This window comes from Lactuca saligna, chromosome 6 (genome assembly GCF_052625555.1).
Source record: "Lactuca saligna cultivar CGN05327 chromosome 6, ASM5262555v1, whole genome shotgun sequence".
NCBI lineage: Eukaryota > Viridiplantae > Streptophyta > Magnoliopsida > Asterales > Asteraceae > Lactuca > Lactuca saligna.
Genome location: NC_136422.1, coordinates 136,490,700 through 136,507,276, shown reverse-complemented (window position 1 = coordinate 136,507,276; position 16,577 = coordinate 136,490,700). Strand labels below are relative to the sequence as shown.

Sequence of the window (16,577 nt, the reverse complement as noted above, 5' to 3'; positions counted from 1 at the left end):
TAATCTCTTTAAGTCACCAAATTAATACCAATTAATTTATGACTTATATTAATCAAATAGCTAAATATTATTCCTTATAATATTTACTCTCTCTTAACAAATCATCCTTCAAGTTGCTATGGTGAAGGCAACCCAAAAGGACCATGCACCACCGAATATAGTTATAGCCTTAGACACTATTCCAACAGTCTCCCACTTGGATAAGTCTAGTAACTATACAAGTATAATACGGTTTGCAATCGTAGCTCTCAAAGACGCTGTCAACTCTGATCTAATCAATCTTGTCCTTTAGATAAAGGATCGTACAGTCCTCTGTTAGATATCATGCTGACAATCCTATGGAATGGTTAGTCTAGCATTTAGATTTCTCGATCTTCGATTTATTTGACATAGAACTTAATCGAACACATCAATTCAGTTCTGACCGGGCCCGGCACATAAGTCAAATCAAATCATCGAGTGGCCAAGATATCTCTTCTACCCTCTTAGGATAAAATTTACAGATAAACTTCGACTTATATGCATTTACTTATTCATTAACCAACTATACACAACAATGCGTTTTATAACATCAAGTTACTGATGCGTTTTCGCATTATCAATGCACAATCAATTAACAAATAATAAACCATATATCTAGGTTTTAAGACCATATGATATTATCGTCTTGCGATCACCTTTTATATCGTATTCCATAAGGTGATTCCAGCAAGCGCGGGTTTATTCCAATGCTCAAAACCAGTTCGTAAGCACTCATGAACGTTGCAGCAACTCTTGCTATGTCTAACACCATTTAGACACTCTACACACCAATTCACGACAATCTTCATTCATATCTACTCCCAACATATGAACGATTGTGGACCATTTGAATAATTCGATTATTCCTAATAAACTCAATTATTCTGGAAGTCAAAACATGCAAAGTGAAACAATAGTTAAACAACTAACATGTGATAGTAACTTTACTCATAAATAAAACTTCTTTATTTAATCATCAAATGTTAATTACATTTATCTATTATACGTTTCTAATACAATCTAATCTATGCTAATATCATCCTTCAGCCCAATACTCCTAGCATGCTGTAAGTGCTTAACCCTACTCAGTCCCTTCGTAAGCGGATCTGCTGGGTTATCTTCTGATGATATCCTCTTCACTATGAGTTGTCCTTCTTCTACACGATGTCTAATGAAGTGATATTTTATGTCGATATGTCGAGATCTACCATGATCCCTCGGTTCCTTGGTCAAGGCAACCGCACCTTCGTTATCACAGAAAATCTCCATGGGCTCCTTTATGGCCAGTACAACTCCAAGATCACCGATGAAGTTCTTCAGCCATATTGCCTCCTTCGACGCTTCGCTTGCTGCGATGTACTCTGATTCGCACGTTGAATCAGCTACGGTTTCTTGCTTGGAACTTTTCCATGTCACTGCTCCTCCATTTAGGGTAAAGACCCAGCCCGACTGCGAACGATAGTTGTCCCTGTCGGTTTGAAAGCTGGCGTCACTATAACCTCGCACCTTCAAGTCATCACTCCCTCCAAGGACTAAGAACCATTCTTTCGTTCTCCGAAGGTACTTAAGGATGTTCTTCACCGCAATCCAATGTGCTTTGCCAGGGTTCCCTTGATATCTGCTAACCATGCTCAAAGCGAAGGCTACATCAGGGCGAGTACAAGTCATAGCGTACATGATTGAGCCAACTGCGGAAGCGTATGGTACTCGGCTCATTTCTGCTATCTCGGCTTCGGTACTCGGACTTTGAGTCTTACTCAACTTGGCATTTCCTTGTATCGGTAGTTCTCCCTTCTTCGAGTTTTCCATACTAAAACGTTTTAGTACCTTCTCCAAGTAAGTATTCTGACTAAGTCCAATTAGTCTCTTACTTCTTTCTCTTACTATCCTTATTCCCAAAATGTAAGAAGCCTCTCCGAGGTCCTTCATAGCGAAGCACTTCCCGAGCCAGGACTTAACCTCCTGCAGAGTCGGGATGTCGTTTCCTATGAGTAATATGTCATCGACATATAGAACGAGGAAGCTTACTACACTCCCACTGGCTTTGACATATACACAAGATTCGTCTTCGCTTCGTACAAATCCAAACTCTTTGACTTTCTCATCGAAGCAAAGATTCCATCTGCGAGACGCTTGCTTAAGTCCATAAATGGACTTCTCAAGCTTACACACTCTATTCGGATGCTTCGGATCCACAAACCCCTCTGGCTGAGCCATGTAAACATCCTCAGCCAACTTTCCGTTAAGGAAAGCGGTCTTGACATCCATTTGCCAAATCTCATAATCATGAAATGCGGCAATTGCTAGCATCACTCTAATAGATTTAATCTTCGCAACTGGCGAGAAGGTCTCATCATAGTCAACTCCGGGAGTTTGAGTAAAGCCCTTCGCAACCAATCGCGCTTTGTATGTGTGTACGTTCCCATCCACGTCGGTCTTCTTCTTGAAGATCCACTTGCACCCTACGGTCTTACGTTCGGGCACGTAATCAACCAAATTCCAAATTTGGTTATCGTACATGGATTGGATCTCGCTATCCATCGCCTCTTTCCATTTCGCAGACTCCGGGCCTGCCATGGCTTCCTTATAGCTATTAGGTTCATCAAGATTTACTAGTGTACCATCACTAATATACGTGTCCCCTTCGGTAGTAATATGAAAGCCATAAAACTGGGGTTGAACTCTAACTCTATCGGAACGTCTAAGAGGTAAGGATTCGTCAATCGGTTCAACCGGAGTTTCCTCCTCGGGTTGAACGCCAGCGGTAGAGGTTCCTTCATCTATCGATTCTTGAATCTCTTCAAGTTCGATTTGCCTCCCACTGTCTCCTTGGCTTATGAGTTCTCGCTCTCGGAAAACTCCTCTCCTCGCAACAAAGATAACATTATCTTTCGGTCTATAGAAGAGATATCCAAAGGAAGTTTGCGGGTAGCCGATGAAAATACATCGCTCACTTCGAGGTTCAAGCTTGTCGTGAGTATCTCGTCTTACGAAAGCCTCGCAACCCCAAACCTTGATATGTGCCAACGAGGGAGCTTTTCCTGTCCACATCTCGTGAGGTGTTTTGGCAACCTTCTTGGTAGGGACTCGGTTAAGGATATGGGCGGCAGTCTCTAAGGCATACCCCCAAAAGAAGATAGGTAGTGAAGCACGACTCATCATAGAGCGAACCATATCCAATAAGGTTCGATTACGCCTTTCTGCCACACCATTCAATTGCGGTGTCCTAGGAGGCGTCAATTGCGAAACTATTCCACACTCCTTGAGATAATCGTGGAATTCAAGACTTAGGTACTCTCCTCCTCGATCGGATCGAAGCATCTTGATTTTCCTGCCCAATTGATTCTCCACTTCATTCTTGAACTCTTTGAACTTTTCAAAGGTTTCTGACTTTTGCTTGATTAAATAGATATACCCATATCTACTATAATCATCGGTAAAGGTCACATAGAAGCGGTTCCCATCCTTCGTGGTTGATCTAAAAGGTCCACATACATCGGTATGTATTAGGTCTAATAGTCCCTCACCCCTTTCACAAGTACTCGTGAAGGGTGACTTAGTCATCTTTCCAAGTAAACAAGACTCGCATGTGTCATCTTCCCTAAGGTCGAATGACTCCAACACTCCATCCTTTTGGAGTTGGGCTATGCGTTTCTTGTTGACATGTCCAAGACGACAATGCCACAAGGATGCTTTATCCATACTAGTGGAAGAATCAATATTCAAAACATCATTTCCTAAGTTATCAACAATCATAACAGTTTCATATATTCCATTACATGGTATAGCTTCAAAATAAAAGACACCATTTAGATAAGCCAAAATAGAACCATTCTCATTATTAAAAGAAAATCTAAAACCTTGTCTATATAAACCATGAAATGAAATGATGTTTCTAGCCATTTCTGGCGAATAGCAACAATTGTTCAAATCTAAAACTAAACTATTCTTAAGCACTAAAGAATACACTCCAATCTTGGTCACAGGCGACGATCTTCTGTTCCCCATGATTAGATTGATCCTTCCTTGCTCCACATCCCTACTTCTTCTTAGTCCTTGCACATTAGAACAAATGTGATAACCACAACCGGTGTCAAGAACCCAAGAAATAGCATGATTAGAATCGTTAGATTTTATTGCATATATACCTGCGAAAGATGGCTTGATCTTTCCTTCCTTGATGGCTTGCAGGTAATCCGGGCAGCTTCTCTTCCAATGTCCTATCTTGTGGCAGTGGTGGCACTCTGCCTCCTTCGGGTTAGAGCAGGGCTTAGAGGGATCAAATTTTGTCCCACTAGAAGAGGAACCATCTCGGGCTTTCACCTTTCGATAGTTATTTGAAGAAGCTTTCCTCTTCTTTCCCTTCCCTTGACCAATAGCCAAAACAGGAGCAGTGGATGGATTGGGAGTTGGTGCAACAGACTTGTCCTTGAAATTGCTCTCAGCAACCCTCAAGAGACCTTGGAGCTTACTTAGAGTGACCTCCTCCTTGTTCATGTGGTAGGTCATCCTAAATTGATTATACATCGGAGGCAAAGAGTGAAGCACCATGTCGATCGCCAAGTCCTCGCCGAAGTCAACATTTAACTTGCGAAGGCGGTCGACATACCTTTGCATCTTTTGCAAGTGCACGGTAAGAGATTCTCCATGACCCATCTTAGCGGAAATCATGTTAGTGAAGATCTCGTAACGCTCTTGTCTCGCGTTTTGGTGGTACCTCTCCAACAAGTCTTGATGCATCTCGTATGGATACATGTCCTCGTAGGACTTTTGGAACTCGGAGTTCATGGTGGCGATCATGATGCAATGTACTTTCGTCGCATCTCGCTCATGGGTTTCAAAAGCGGTGATTTCGGCGGGAGTAGCAACTTCGGGGTTGATTTTCTCGAGCTTCTCGTCGAGGACATACTCTTTATCCTCATAGCGAGCAATGGTGCGAATGTATCTTATCCATTCGCCAAAGTTCGTTCCATCGAAGGTGACCTTTTGGCAAAGGCTCATCAACGTGAAAGAACTAGCAGCAGCGTTGTTTGCGTTTGACATCTATAGAAAGGACAAAGATAGATTAGAACAAGAATCCCTAATTATCACCCAATTAGAAAATTAGGGCTAGGATCCAACAATAACATTTACATACTAGAAAAGGGATGCCGTAATCCAACATGCAAATAAATTGAAGGTAAGTGAATGACGATTCACTAATTCTCCATCACAAAACTTAAACTTTTGGTCCTAAGTGTTTTTGAGAATTCCTAGGTTCGGATGAGATTCATTGAACTATTCAATGGCATGTTTAAATCTCGATATGCCCCTCTTGTTTGTGACTGGGATGCCGAGGATCACAAAGCGGGTGTGAATTACCATGCAAATTTACATGGTGCCTTCATTGTTACGATCACCTATTCGATGTGCCGGTAAACCACACACGCTCCATCGAACTATGATAAACAATGAATCACCCTTCGCCACCTTCGCTTAGAACCAATTAGTGTGCCGGTAAACCACACACGCTCCACTAACATCTTAGCAAGGTGCAAAGTGTAATTTCATGGAATTGCATCAATTCACTTTTCCTAAAGTAACTAAGATTGGGAAATTTGGAAAAAGATTTAGTTACTTCGTATTTCTTATTATACTTTTAATGAGAGGATGAGGTTGCCCTATCCTACCCGTTCGGCTAACGACCCTCCACCAATCAAGCATGCGGTGGGTGTGAGTGTACACCCATTAAGCGCCATTTTATAGGCCGCAACCTTATACCCACCTTATAGATCGGCTTCGTGAATGAGGCCTACTAGCGGTAAGACTAGCATTTAGTTATACATATATATATATATATTATTCTAATAATATCATATAAGTATAGGGTTGTATTTTAAACCTTTTAAAATCTAGGGTTTGAAATTTAAGTTGTCTAAATTAAAGCTTTTAATCACAAATATAAATTTCAAAACTATAGGGTAGGTTTTAAACATTTAAAAACATGGAGGATCAAATAACAAATAATTTCAATTAACAATTAATATCTTAATTATCTTTATTTGATTTATCTTTGATTTCTTTGAGGATAATTACCAAAAATAATTAATTATTATCATATAAGTAAATTAAATATTTTATTAGTTGATAATTATCTTTAACTAGATCAAGATAACACTTATATTTATCAAGAAATCGGATTCATATTGATCTAATTAGTTTATGGAAAGTTTGGATAAGATAAACACAAAGAAATCCCGAATCTGGCCCTTCCTGACGCTTGGACTCGCCGAGTGCACAAGGGGACTCGACGAGTCAGGCCTACTCGACGAGTCCACCATGGAACTCGACGAGTCAGTGACTCAAAACCAAAAAAAATCGAATTTTGCAGTTTGTTTCAGTTATTCAAGCAACAATTTGTAGAAAACCAATCTAGGCTCTGATACCACTGTTGGGTTTTAGCCATAAGAACTTTCCTATGTGCGCATGCAAAACCCTATTGCTTGGATCTAGGCTTTCTAATAAACATGCTTGTGAATCCAAGACTTCTAATGGCTAATTAGGTTAAACAACAACATTAAAACAGATCTAGAATCATACCTTTGAGTTCCTTGTTGATCTTCTTGTCTTGGAGCTTCTAGAGTCACAATTGTCACTCCTCTAATGGCTTACAAACACCAATAGCAAGCTAGATGATTTAGGAGAGAGGAGAGGGGATGGAATTCGGCCAGAGGTTCCTTGCTTTAGGTTCTGAAAGGTTGTACACGAATTCCACACCCCAAGGGCCTATTTATACCTTTAGACTCCTTAAGGGTTTCACCCTAAACCCTAATTGGATAATCTTCACTTAAGGCTATCCAAATCCATTCATAGATATCCTTATGGACTATTTTGAGCTATCCTAAAGCTCTTAGAAACCGTCCAAAGTCCATCCTAATGGATTTTTAGTCTAAAGTCTAACTATCAAACAATTGACAGTTTATACCCTCTTATTTAATTAATCTCTTTAAGTCACCAAATTAATACCAATTAATTTATGACTTATATTAATCAAATAGCTAAATATTATTCCTTATAATATTTACTCTCTCTTAACAAATCATCCTTCAAGTTGCTATGGTGAAGGCAACCCAAAAGGACCATGCACCACCGAATATAGTTATAGCCTTAGACACTATTCCAACAGTCAAGTCTATCTTGGAGAACCAAGATTCTCCATGTAGCTAATCAAATAGGTAATCAATCCATGGAAGTGGATAACGATTTGCATGTCTCATGTCTATACGATATCTTGTAGAACGGTGGGATATTTGATCACTTATCTAAAGGATATATCATTGACTAGATCAGAGTTTAACAACGACTTTTGAGAGCTATGATTGTTGATCAGATTTTGATATCATACTTGCAATTATAGTTATTAGACTTATCCATGTGGGATACCGTTGGATAAGGTGTCTAAGCCCATAACGATAATTGGTGTGTACTTGATTTGATAGTAGCATGGTCCTTTTGGGTTGCCTTCACTCGTGCAACTTGACAGGATGACTAGTGGAGAGAGAGTAGGATTTATTATTTGAAATAATAAATTGGTACTCAAAATGATTTTATTAATATATTATTTGGAAATCATATTATTATTTGGTATCTAATGAGAAATTAATTTGATATTAATTTGGGATTAAAGGAACTGATTAATAATGGAGAGGCTGTTTTGCAAATCATTGATAGTTGCAAAGTTGGGTTATTGGACTCCTTAATTAGGAGTGGATGAAATCCTATAGGGAGGCCCTATAGATTTCGTCCAAGGCCTCATAAGGAGGAGTCCATGGGTTGCTTAATCCTTAAGCAGAATTTAGGGTTTCCTATAGAGTTATGGGTTTTGAGCATTCTAACACTTCTATGGTATACATGAAACCTTATAAACCTTAAATCTATGTTTTCTTTATTATAAATGCAAATATTCAATATTCCAAGGTTTCATCCTGACTACCATAATATGAAGTATATACAATACAAGAATCTAGTAGAATGACATACCTTTTAATGGAGCTTGAAGTCTTGAACCTTTAAGAGCTTAGTGCCCCAAGTGTTGCACCTCAAATGGTTCACACAACACTAAAAACCTTTGGAATAACTTTAGAAGAAGGTTACTTAGGTTCACTCTTATGAAATCGACCTTGCCCTCTTTTTCTATGCAATAGTGCCATTTCATGAACCATATACCTCTCTATATAGTGTGGAGGATTAGGGTTACATTCATGTAAACCCTAATACCCATGACCTTTCATTTCCATAGGATCCATCGGTTAAAGCTCCATGGACTATCCAAGGAATTTCCATACAAACCTAGCCCATTCTAAATAAGCACTGACCTACTATATATAAGAGTCCATATTTAATTACTTCCTTTTGATCACTAAATTAATAATTGATCAATACTAATTAATAATATGATTTCAGATTAATATATTAGAACTTATAATATACTAATATAAATCGTAAGTATCCTTTTTCTCATTTTGTCTATCCAATTGTTCCGATGCCATGCAACCTAAATGGACCATGCTACTCTCGGTTCGAGTGCATACCAATGATGGTTATGGGCTTAGACATCTAATCCAACATAGAAACCCTAGCAGCCCACAACTATATAAAGAGCCTCACCACCTTGGATTTTCGGCGAATGTATTCTTAATTGAAACCCTATTCGATTTTCCACCTCTCTCATCTTGCATTGGGTGTATGCGACTCCATTAAAGGTGCAACACTTGGGGCACTAAGCTTTCAAGAGTCAAGAATCTTCAAGGATTGTCTTGTTATTAATATATAACAAGTGAGGTAATCTTCTAACCCTATTTTATACATGAATTTTGAAAATTGTATGCTAGATCTAGGGTTATTGCTTTGGCATCAAATTTGCATGTTCAATTAGTGAAAAACTTATATCCAAAGCAACTAGGATTGCATGATCACATAGGAATGTAGATATTCTCACAACCCATCAATTATAACATTTGAATGTTTATAATATTTTCTAAACAGATGTTAGTAAATGTCGCGAGGACGTAGAGGAGATGGTGGTGAAAGGCCAACACATGAGCATGCATACAGTTTACCATCGGGTTGCCGATCTTGTAAGTTACATGAAATTCTTAAGTAATAGATATAATTTTTAATTTCTAAATTTCTAAATTTCCAATTCTATGTGTGAATGTAGCAAAAGCGAAGAATGTGTGTGGTTTAGGAAGGAACTTAAATCTCTATGAAGTATTTGCCGATAATGGTAAAAAGCCTTTAGTCGTTAGGCTTGATACCTCCGGGGATACTTGTCAGTTCATAGAGGAAAATGAGCAATTGTTTGTTAAATTGACCTCAAATAAGGTGGTAGAAAAGATTCCATTGCATTATACAACCTGGCATCGTGTTCATCTCCGGTGCAAAGATTTTATACATCCCGATAGGTTTCAGAATACAAATTTATGGGAATACGTTCAAGAGAGTATCAATGCTGACATATCAAGAGCTTATAGAGAACGCAAGCATGAAGTGAAAAAACATTTTTAACACCGTCGATGAATATAATAACGTGGAAGGTGCAAGAACACGTCCACCGAAGAATTGGTCCGCTGATGCTTGGAATAAGCAACTTGATTTGTTGATCTTGACCCCGAAATATAAATGCATTTTGGAAAAAAAAAATAAAGGTACTTTAATCAACAATAAAAATTAAAACAATTCATCATCTCTTTTATATTCCATCATATTATAGCATTGTAGTTTTCGAAATCTATTAAAACATATCAATTCACTTTCATATTTAATCATATTAGAGCATTGAATTTTTAAAAATATATCTAAACATAGCAACATACTTTTATTGATTTTAATGCATTCAATTTTTTAATGTATAATGCTATCATTGGGTATATTTTTTCAAGAACAATGTCTTACTAAGAAAAAAAATTGAAAGTTGAATACTTTAAATTTAAAGGTACTCGGGCGAAATTTCTGTATACAAGTGCACATGGTTGTAGGTCATATCCTCAAAGACGTTGATTAGAGGTAATAAAATATATTTGTATTATATAATTTTTTTATGAACACTTATATAAATATATTTATTGTTTTTGGTTTATTATAGATACAATAAGGGAAGCAGTCACATCATATTTAGGGTTAGAGACAAATGCATTTCAATGAAAGATTTGGTTGGTGTTCGATTTAAGCATAACAAGATTAAGTAAGTGATAAACAAAATTAATACGTTGTTTAAATATGTTATTATTATTAATTATAGTTTTTTTTTGTTGTTGTTGTTATTATTATTATTATTATTATTATTATTATTATGTTTATGTTTAAATTTAATTGTTTGTTTTAATTATTTTATGTTTATTGTTTTCTTTATTTTTAGGAGAAAATTCAAGTAGTATATGAGAAAATGCTAATAGAGGCTGAGGAGGGGATAATTGTAGATGAGAAAGAATGTCCTGGTCGTGCCCTCAAGACGAGATGCCGACATACTCACGGAGTGGGAAGGATACTAACCACCGATATAGGTCTAATTCCAAATTTTCCCAATCTCAAACCCCATCTCAATCCCAATTTGATACATATAGCCAACAAATGCAACATTACTTGCAACAATATAATCAATAATTGGGAGCATGTATTTCTAACTTCCAACCACCACCAATTCCTAACTTTTTTTTTTCAATCCCAATTACACATAAGGAAATACTTCAAAAGGAAATACCTCTTGACAAATCGAAGAAGAAGAAGAAGAATATTATTATGATGTTGGTTGATTTTTTGTGTTATTTTGAACAATGTTACACTTAAATTTGGCATATTAGACTTCAATTTGAACAATGTGCTGGTAATATCTGTTGAATGTTTTATATGTTATGGATATATATGCTAATGTCTTGATTTGTTAACAAAAACAGGAATGGTAAATAAATCAGAATCTGTGTGTATGTGTGTGTTTATATATATATATATATATATATATATATATATATATATATATATATATATATATATAGTGGCTATGCCAACGACATGTCGTCGGTATCGCTCTTTGTTTGAAAACGGTTGCAACCTTTTTTGCGACAACAAGTCGTCGCTATAGAGTCAACATTTCCCGACAACATGTCGTCGGCTTAAATTTGACCCATCCCGACGACATGTCGTCGGTACAAGTGATTAATAATTTTTTCGAAAATAATTCCTGTCAATATCTATGCTGACGAGATGTCATCGACATCACTTATTACGACAGAAATTTTCACTTATTGCGACAGAGGTATGTTGACGTCGCTTAGCGGACGACATGTCGTCGGTATAGGTTGTGCCGGCGACTTGTGTCTCCATAGGTTCAAAATTTGTCGTTGTCATAGGGATTGATTATTGTAGTGAACATCCAAAACCAGAGTTTTTCCGATTTTACCCTTGAGTTTAAGCGACTCTCTTTAGGTCTTACATTGAAAAGAAAATGTGTTCCCCTAAACAATTTTTGTGGTTCCGCCAGTAGTAGCAAAAAAAAGGTCATTACCCATTGAATATGATTACCCATTGGATGAGACGATTACACATAGAAAATGTGGCTCATCCGAGTCACGAGTTGACTTGATTCTGTACGAGTCAAGCCATAATTCGTGATTTTTGACTGGTACATGTAAAACTTAGTCATAACGAGTAGACTCTTTTAAAGATATAAAATAACTTGATTCGTTTTAAACAAAATAACATTGGTTTTAAAGATATAAAATAACATTGGTTACAAAAAAATTGTCAAATAAATTTCTAATTTTTTTAAACAGAAAAACAACGTTGTAAAAATGGAAGAATTTATACAATAAAGTTTAGATCAAATTTATAAAAGAAAAATTATATAAAAGAAAAATTAGAAATAAAACTGAAAAAAGAAAAAAGTTGGATTGGTGTGTATGGATCCGGATCCAGGGCAGGAAAATTGATAGTCGGGACCAGGTTTTAACCCACAAAAAACTTGAAAAAGAGAAGGGATCCAACCTTGGTTTTGAGCTGCCAATTATATTTCCTTAGACCATGCACAGCATGGCCTTTACTATTATTTAACAGTTAACTATTACTTTTTATTTTAACTTTATTTCAAAACAACTACTTCTATTCAATTTATCATTCACTTACATAGGAGTATATAGCTAGGGGGCTAACACCTCATCCCCTCTCTTAATGTAATGCCATGAACACCCGTAACTTAATTACGTGAACGATCATTCCAACACCTACCACAACTTTGTCTATAAAACCCAACATTCGTTCAAACCCAAACATTCATCTTAAAGATCAATTCATACAACTTAAAGGAAAAAACAATGGCAGACGAGAGAACAGGGGCCGAGATCGTGTGTGGGGATGAAGATTGTGGTCGATATTCCATTGATCTCCTTAAAGAGCTCGGTTTCCCAAAAGGCATTCTCCCACTCAAAGATTTGGTGGAGTGTGGGAGAGTTCGTCAGACTGGTTTTGTTTGGCTGAAGCAAAAGGCTCCATGTGAACATTTTTTTAAAGAGGCTAATGCAAGTGTCAGCTATGCAACTGAGATAACTGCGTATATTGAAAAATGTAAGATGACGAAAGTGACTGGGATTAAAAGCAAAAAAATGATGATGTGGGTGCCTGTTGTTGAGATGAGTATGGAAGATGAAAAAAGCTCCAAGATTTACTTCAAGACCTCGATTGGAGTAGGAAAGTCATATCCAGTTACTGCGTTTGTGACGGATGAAGAAAAGAAGTACCTTGAGCCCTCAAAGTGAATCAAGTTTTATTTCTCAAAATTATCTTATCATATTATCATAAAACATGTTCTTATATTTGAAAAACTGAGAATACTACTTACGTGAAATATATATACATATGAAATAACTTGTTATACGTAATTTGAAAAAGTCACAAACTCTATAAAATTTGGATCGTTGTTGGTTTTTATGAATGGGTTGCTTTTTTATTATTGTATTTGCTAAAATTATTAAAAAAAAAAAATAAAAAAAAAAATAAAAAAAAAATAAAAAAAAAAACTGAAAGTCCGAAATATGTTAGATTGAAAAAAGAACGAAATTTTATTACACTGTCGAGGTGTTAAAAAATCTATGGAATGAGGTTAGAGGAGTCTCATAAAAATTGGCAGAGTTCTTTAACTAGTTCGAAGATGTGTGTGTGTTTTTGTTTTTTTTTTTTGGTGCAACTGCTTCAAGTTTATTTATGAGCATACATTGGTGTCAATTTATAATTGTTTCTACCAAGTACAAATCCACAGTTATGAACACATGTTTCTGTCAACAAACCAACAGCTAATGTGCATCAATGTATAGTTGAGATTTTTCTCAAAGAAATACATAAAATCCAGGATTGGATCGGCATTCCTACTAAGTCTCATCTTCTTGTTCAAACTCCCAGCAAGCTAGGAAAGTTGATGCACTTTTAGCCTTACTTTTTAGGGGATTCAAATCGTTATCTTAGTGTTTTGATATGGTAATAAAGAGTATGTAATGCTATTCTAAATTTTTTATTTAAATCTACAACATATCCCAAAGCCTTGGACCGATTTCATCCCTAGTTCAAATACCAAAGCTCTTCTTAATTTTTATGGGGTTGGCTAAAAAGAAATTCTATTTTACCATTTAGACAACCCTAATTAATATTTGAAATATTTTTATTTACTATTTGTTGTAGATTTAAATATTAAATTAAAAAATTTACACAAGCGATATGATTAATAAAGATTAATGAAACCAAAAGTTACAGGCGACGTCAAATTATTATAGGGATTGGCTTTTTGTATTTTTAGAATAGCATTACATACTTTTTATTACCCAATCGTAAATTATATTAGAGTTTGAGTTAAATCCTTAACAATCTTTATATTGAAATAAATGGAAAGTAGGGTTGAGCAAGGAAGAAGAAGAAGTGTAGGCCTGATACCAATCTAATATCAATAACAACAAAAAACGAATCTCTGTCTCTCAAATGGCCACCTTCGGGAATCCTTACATAATCACAAATATCTGCGCTTTAGTGCCTCTCATCCTCCATAATTATGATGCGTGGCGAGAGCTATTCTACAACCACTCTGTCAGGTATGGCGTTGCCGATTATTTGACTTCCGTTGTCAAAGTCCTTGCTTATCTCCCTCAAACTGATTGAGATCACATAGATAACCTCATCAAATCATGGATGTACGGAACTCTCTCGAAAACTCTCCTTAACACGATCCTGAAGTCCAAAACATCCACTCATATTCTTTGGATCAATCTCAAGAAACTGTTTCGTGATACTAAAGAAGCAAAAGCATTTCAACTAGATAACGAGATTCATAGCATCACTATAGGTGATTCCTCTGTCATCTCCTATTGCACTCTGGTTAAAACCATTGTTGATCTTCTTGAGAATCTCGACTCCCCGATACCGGAAAAAATCTCGTAATGTATACCATAAATGGGTCGTCGTCTAAATTTAACTCCATTGCTACCCTCGTTCGACACACTCAATGAACCCCTTCCTTCTCAGCCACTCGCTCCATGCTCCTGGTTGAAGAACAACAGATGGCTCTTGGTTTCTCTGTTCCTCAATCACATGCCGGCCACTCATCCTCACCAATGCTACTACTTTCCGACGCCTCTGGTGGTGGTTCCAGTCAAAACAGGGGTGGCTACAACTGTCGAGGAAACAATCGTGGGCGTGGTGGTGGAAATCGCCATCAAGGTCGGCACACCCCATCTGATCAATGACAATCACAGGTGTCTGCTCCTTGGGATCCACCAGCTGGGTTTACATGACCTCTTGTACGTGTTGGGTCTTCATCATCTCAATAGGCTGCTGCCAACTCCTTTAGAGGCCCAACGTGGCAATCATGCTCAACAACCTTGGAACTTTAAGCAGACCTAATCATCACAAGCTCATATGCAATCGTGCAATCCATGTCGTACTCCTACCGATACTCATGCTAACTTGGTTGCTGACCTGAGTGCTTTTTGGAATCTTGTTGGGGCTATTCCATATCCCACATTCACTCGTCCAGACATCTTCGCTGTCTAGCGGGGTTGGCTAATAAGACATCCTATTTTACCATTTAGACAACCTTAATTAATGTTTGAAATATTTTTATTGGTTGAAATTGCATTGTTTTCCGAAAAAGATGATTACAAGAAGTTGATTATAGGTTGACTTTTTATAAAAATGATTATAGGGTGTCTAAGGGGTATCTTATTAGCATCACCCCTGTCTAGCAGATCTGTATCTATACGCATGATCCCCGCGAGCCACATCTACATGCCTTTAAGCACATTTTGCGCTACCTACGTGACAATATTGATCATGGGATCCAGCTACATGCCACCTACCCGAGATCTCATACCCTACTCTGATGTTGACTTGATGCTGACTGGAAGGCTGTCCCGTTACTCAACGATCCACCTCCGGTTACTGTGTTCCTGGGAAGTAACATCACCTCTTGGGCTTCTAAATGTCAGGCTACCATCTCCCGATCCAATGTTGAAGTAGAATATAAAGGGGTGGCCAACACTATTGTTGAAACATCATGGTTACACAATTTGTTACACAAGCTTCATCACTCTCTTAAAAAGGCCACAATTACCTACCTTAATAATGTCAGCGTTGTCTAGATATCTACAAATCATGTACAACACGTCTCAGTAAGCCAACATATTCACCCAGGGCATTCCTTCATCTTTGTTTCTTGACTTTAGATCTAGTCTGAGCATTCATACAATACCTCTCGTTACGACTATAAAGGGGGGGGGGGGATGTTAGTGTATTAATATTTATGTATCTGTGTATTTGTATTGTTAGCCCACTATTGGCCCAATTCCCTTGTATTTCCCTGGTACACTCTTGTATTTATTCAAGTTTGTAATGAGAATGCCAACTTGGGAATTCATTCCTTCACATAAACTACCAAAACTTTAAAGGGAAATCTCCAATAAAGTCTTAAAATTTTAGCTCGGTTTATGTTTTAGTCCTAAACTAATTTTTGTTTACGAAAAAGTCCCAAAAACCGGCAAAAGTTTGCATTTTGACCCTTTTTGACTGGTTGGAACCGGTAACAAATTAATTTAGGACTATTTCATAAATAGACTCAAAATATTGGGACTTTTCTGCAAAAACAAAAAATATTAGGGTTTTTCTGCAAACAAAAATCTTATTATTATTATATTAAAAATATAAATAAGTATACTATTTTTTAAATTTGTTATTATTAATATTATTAATAATACATTTAAATACATCTAAATTAAAAAAAAAAAAATATTAAAGACATTTTATAAAGGTGAAGGTTGAGCGGATGGTAATGCTTTAAGCTTTGAAATCATGAATGTCTGATTATATATACTAACTTTGTATATGGTCATTTCACATTTGTTATTATTGTTTTTAATTCAGAATATTAACATTTAACAATTTAAAAGAAACTACTGATTTTTCAAATTGTTTACAAATAGTGAGTATGTGATTGCGTGTATGTTTTGTGTGTAAGTATTTTTGAATTACCAACATGTGTGTTGCTCTTT

General features: G+C 36.6%; 1 protein-coding gene across 1 annotated transcript; it reads left to right on the top strand.

The window, feature by feature from the left end:
* The first annotated feature begins 12,365 nt into the window (after positions 1 to 12,365).
* On the top strand, positions 12,366 to 12,806 carry LOC145002931 (uncharacterized protein At5g01610-like). The gene has a single exon (XM_078962108.1). The coding sequence runs from the start codon at positions 12,366 to 12,368 to the stop codon at positions 12,804 to 12,806; it is 441 nt and encodes a 146-aa protein (XP_078818234.1).
* Positions 12,807 to 16,577: the final 3,771 nt, after the last annotated feature.

Excerpts from the sequence above, each read along its gene's own strand:
- LOC145002931 (XM_078962108.1), top strand. The coding sequence starts at position 12,366 with ATGGCAGACGAGAGAACAGGGGCCGAGATCGTGTGTGGGGATGAAGAT.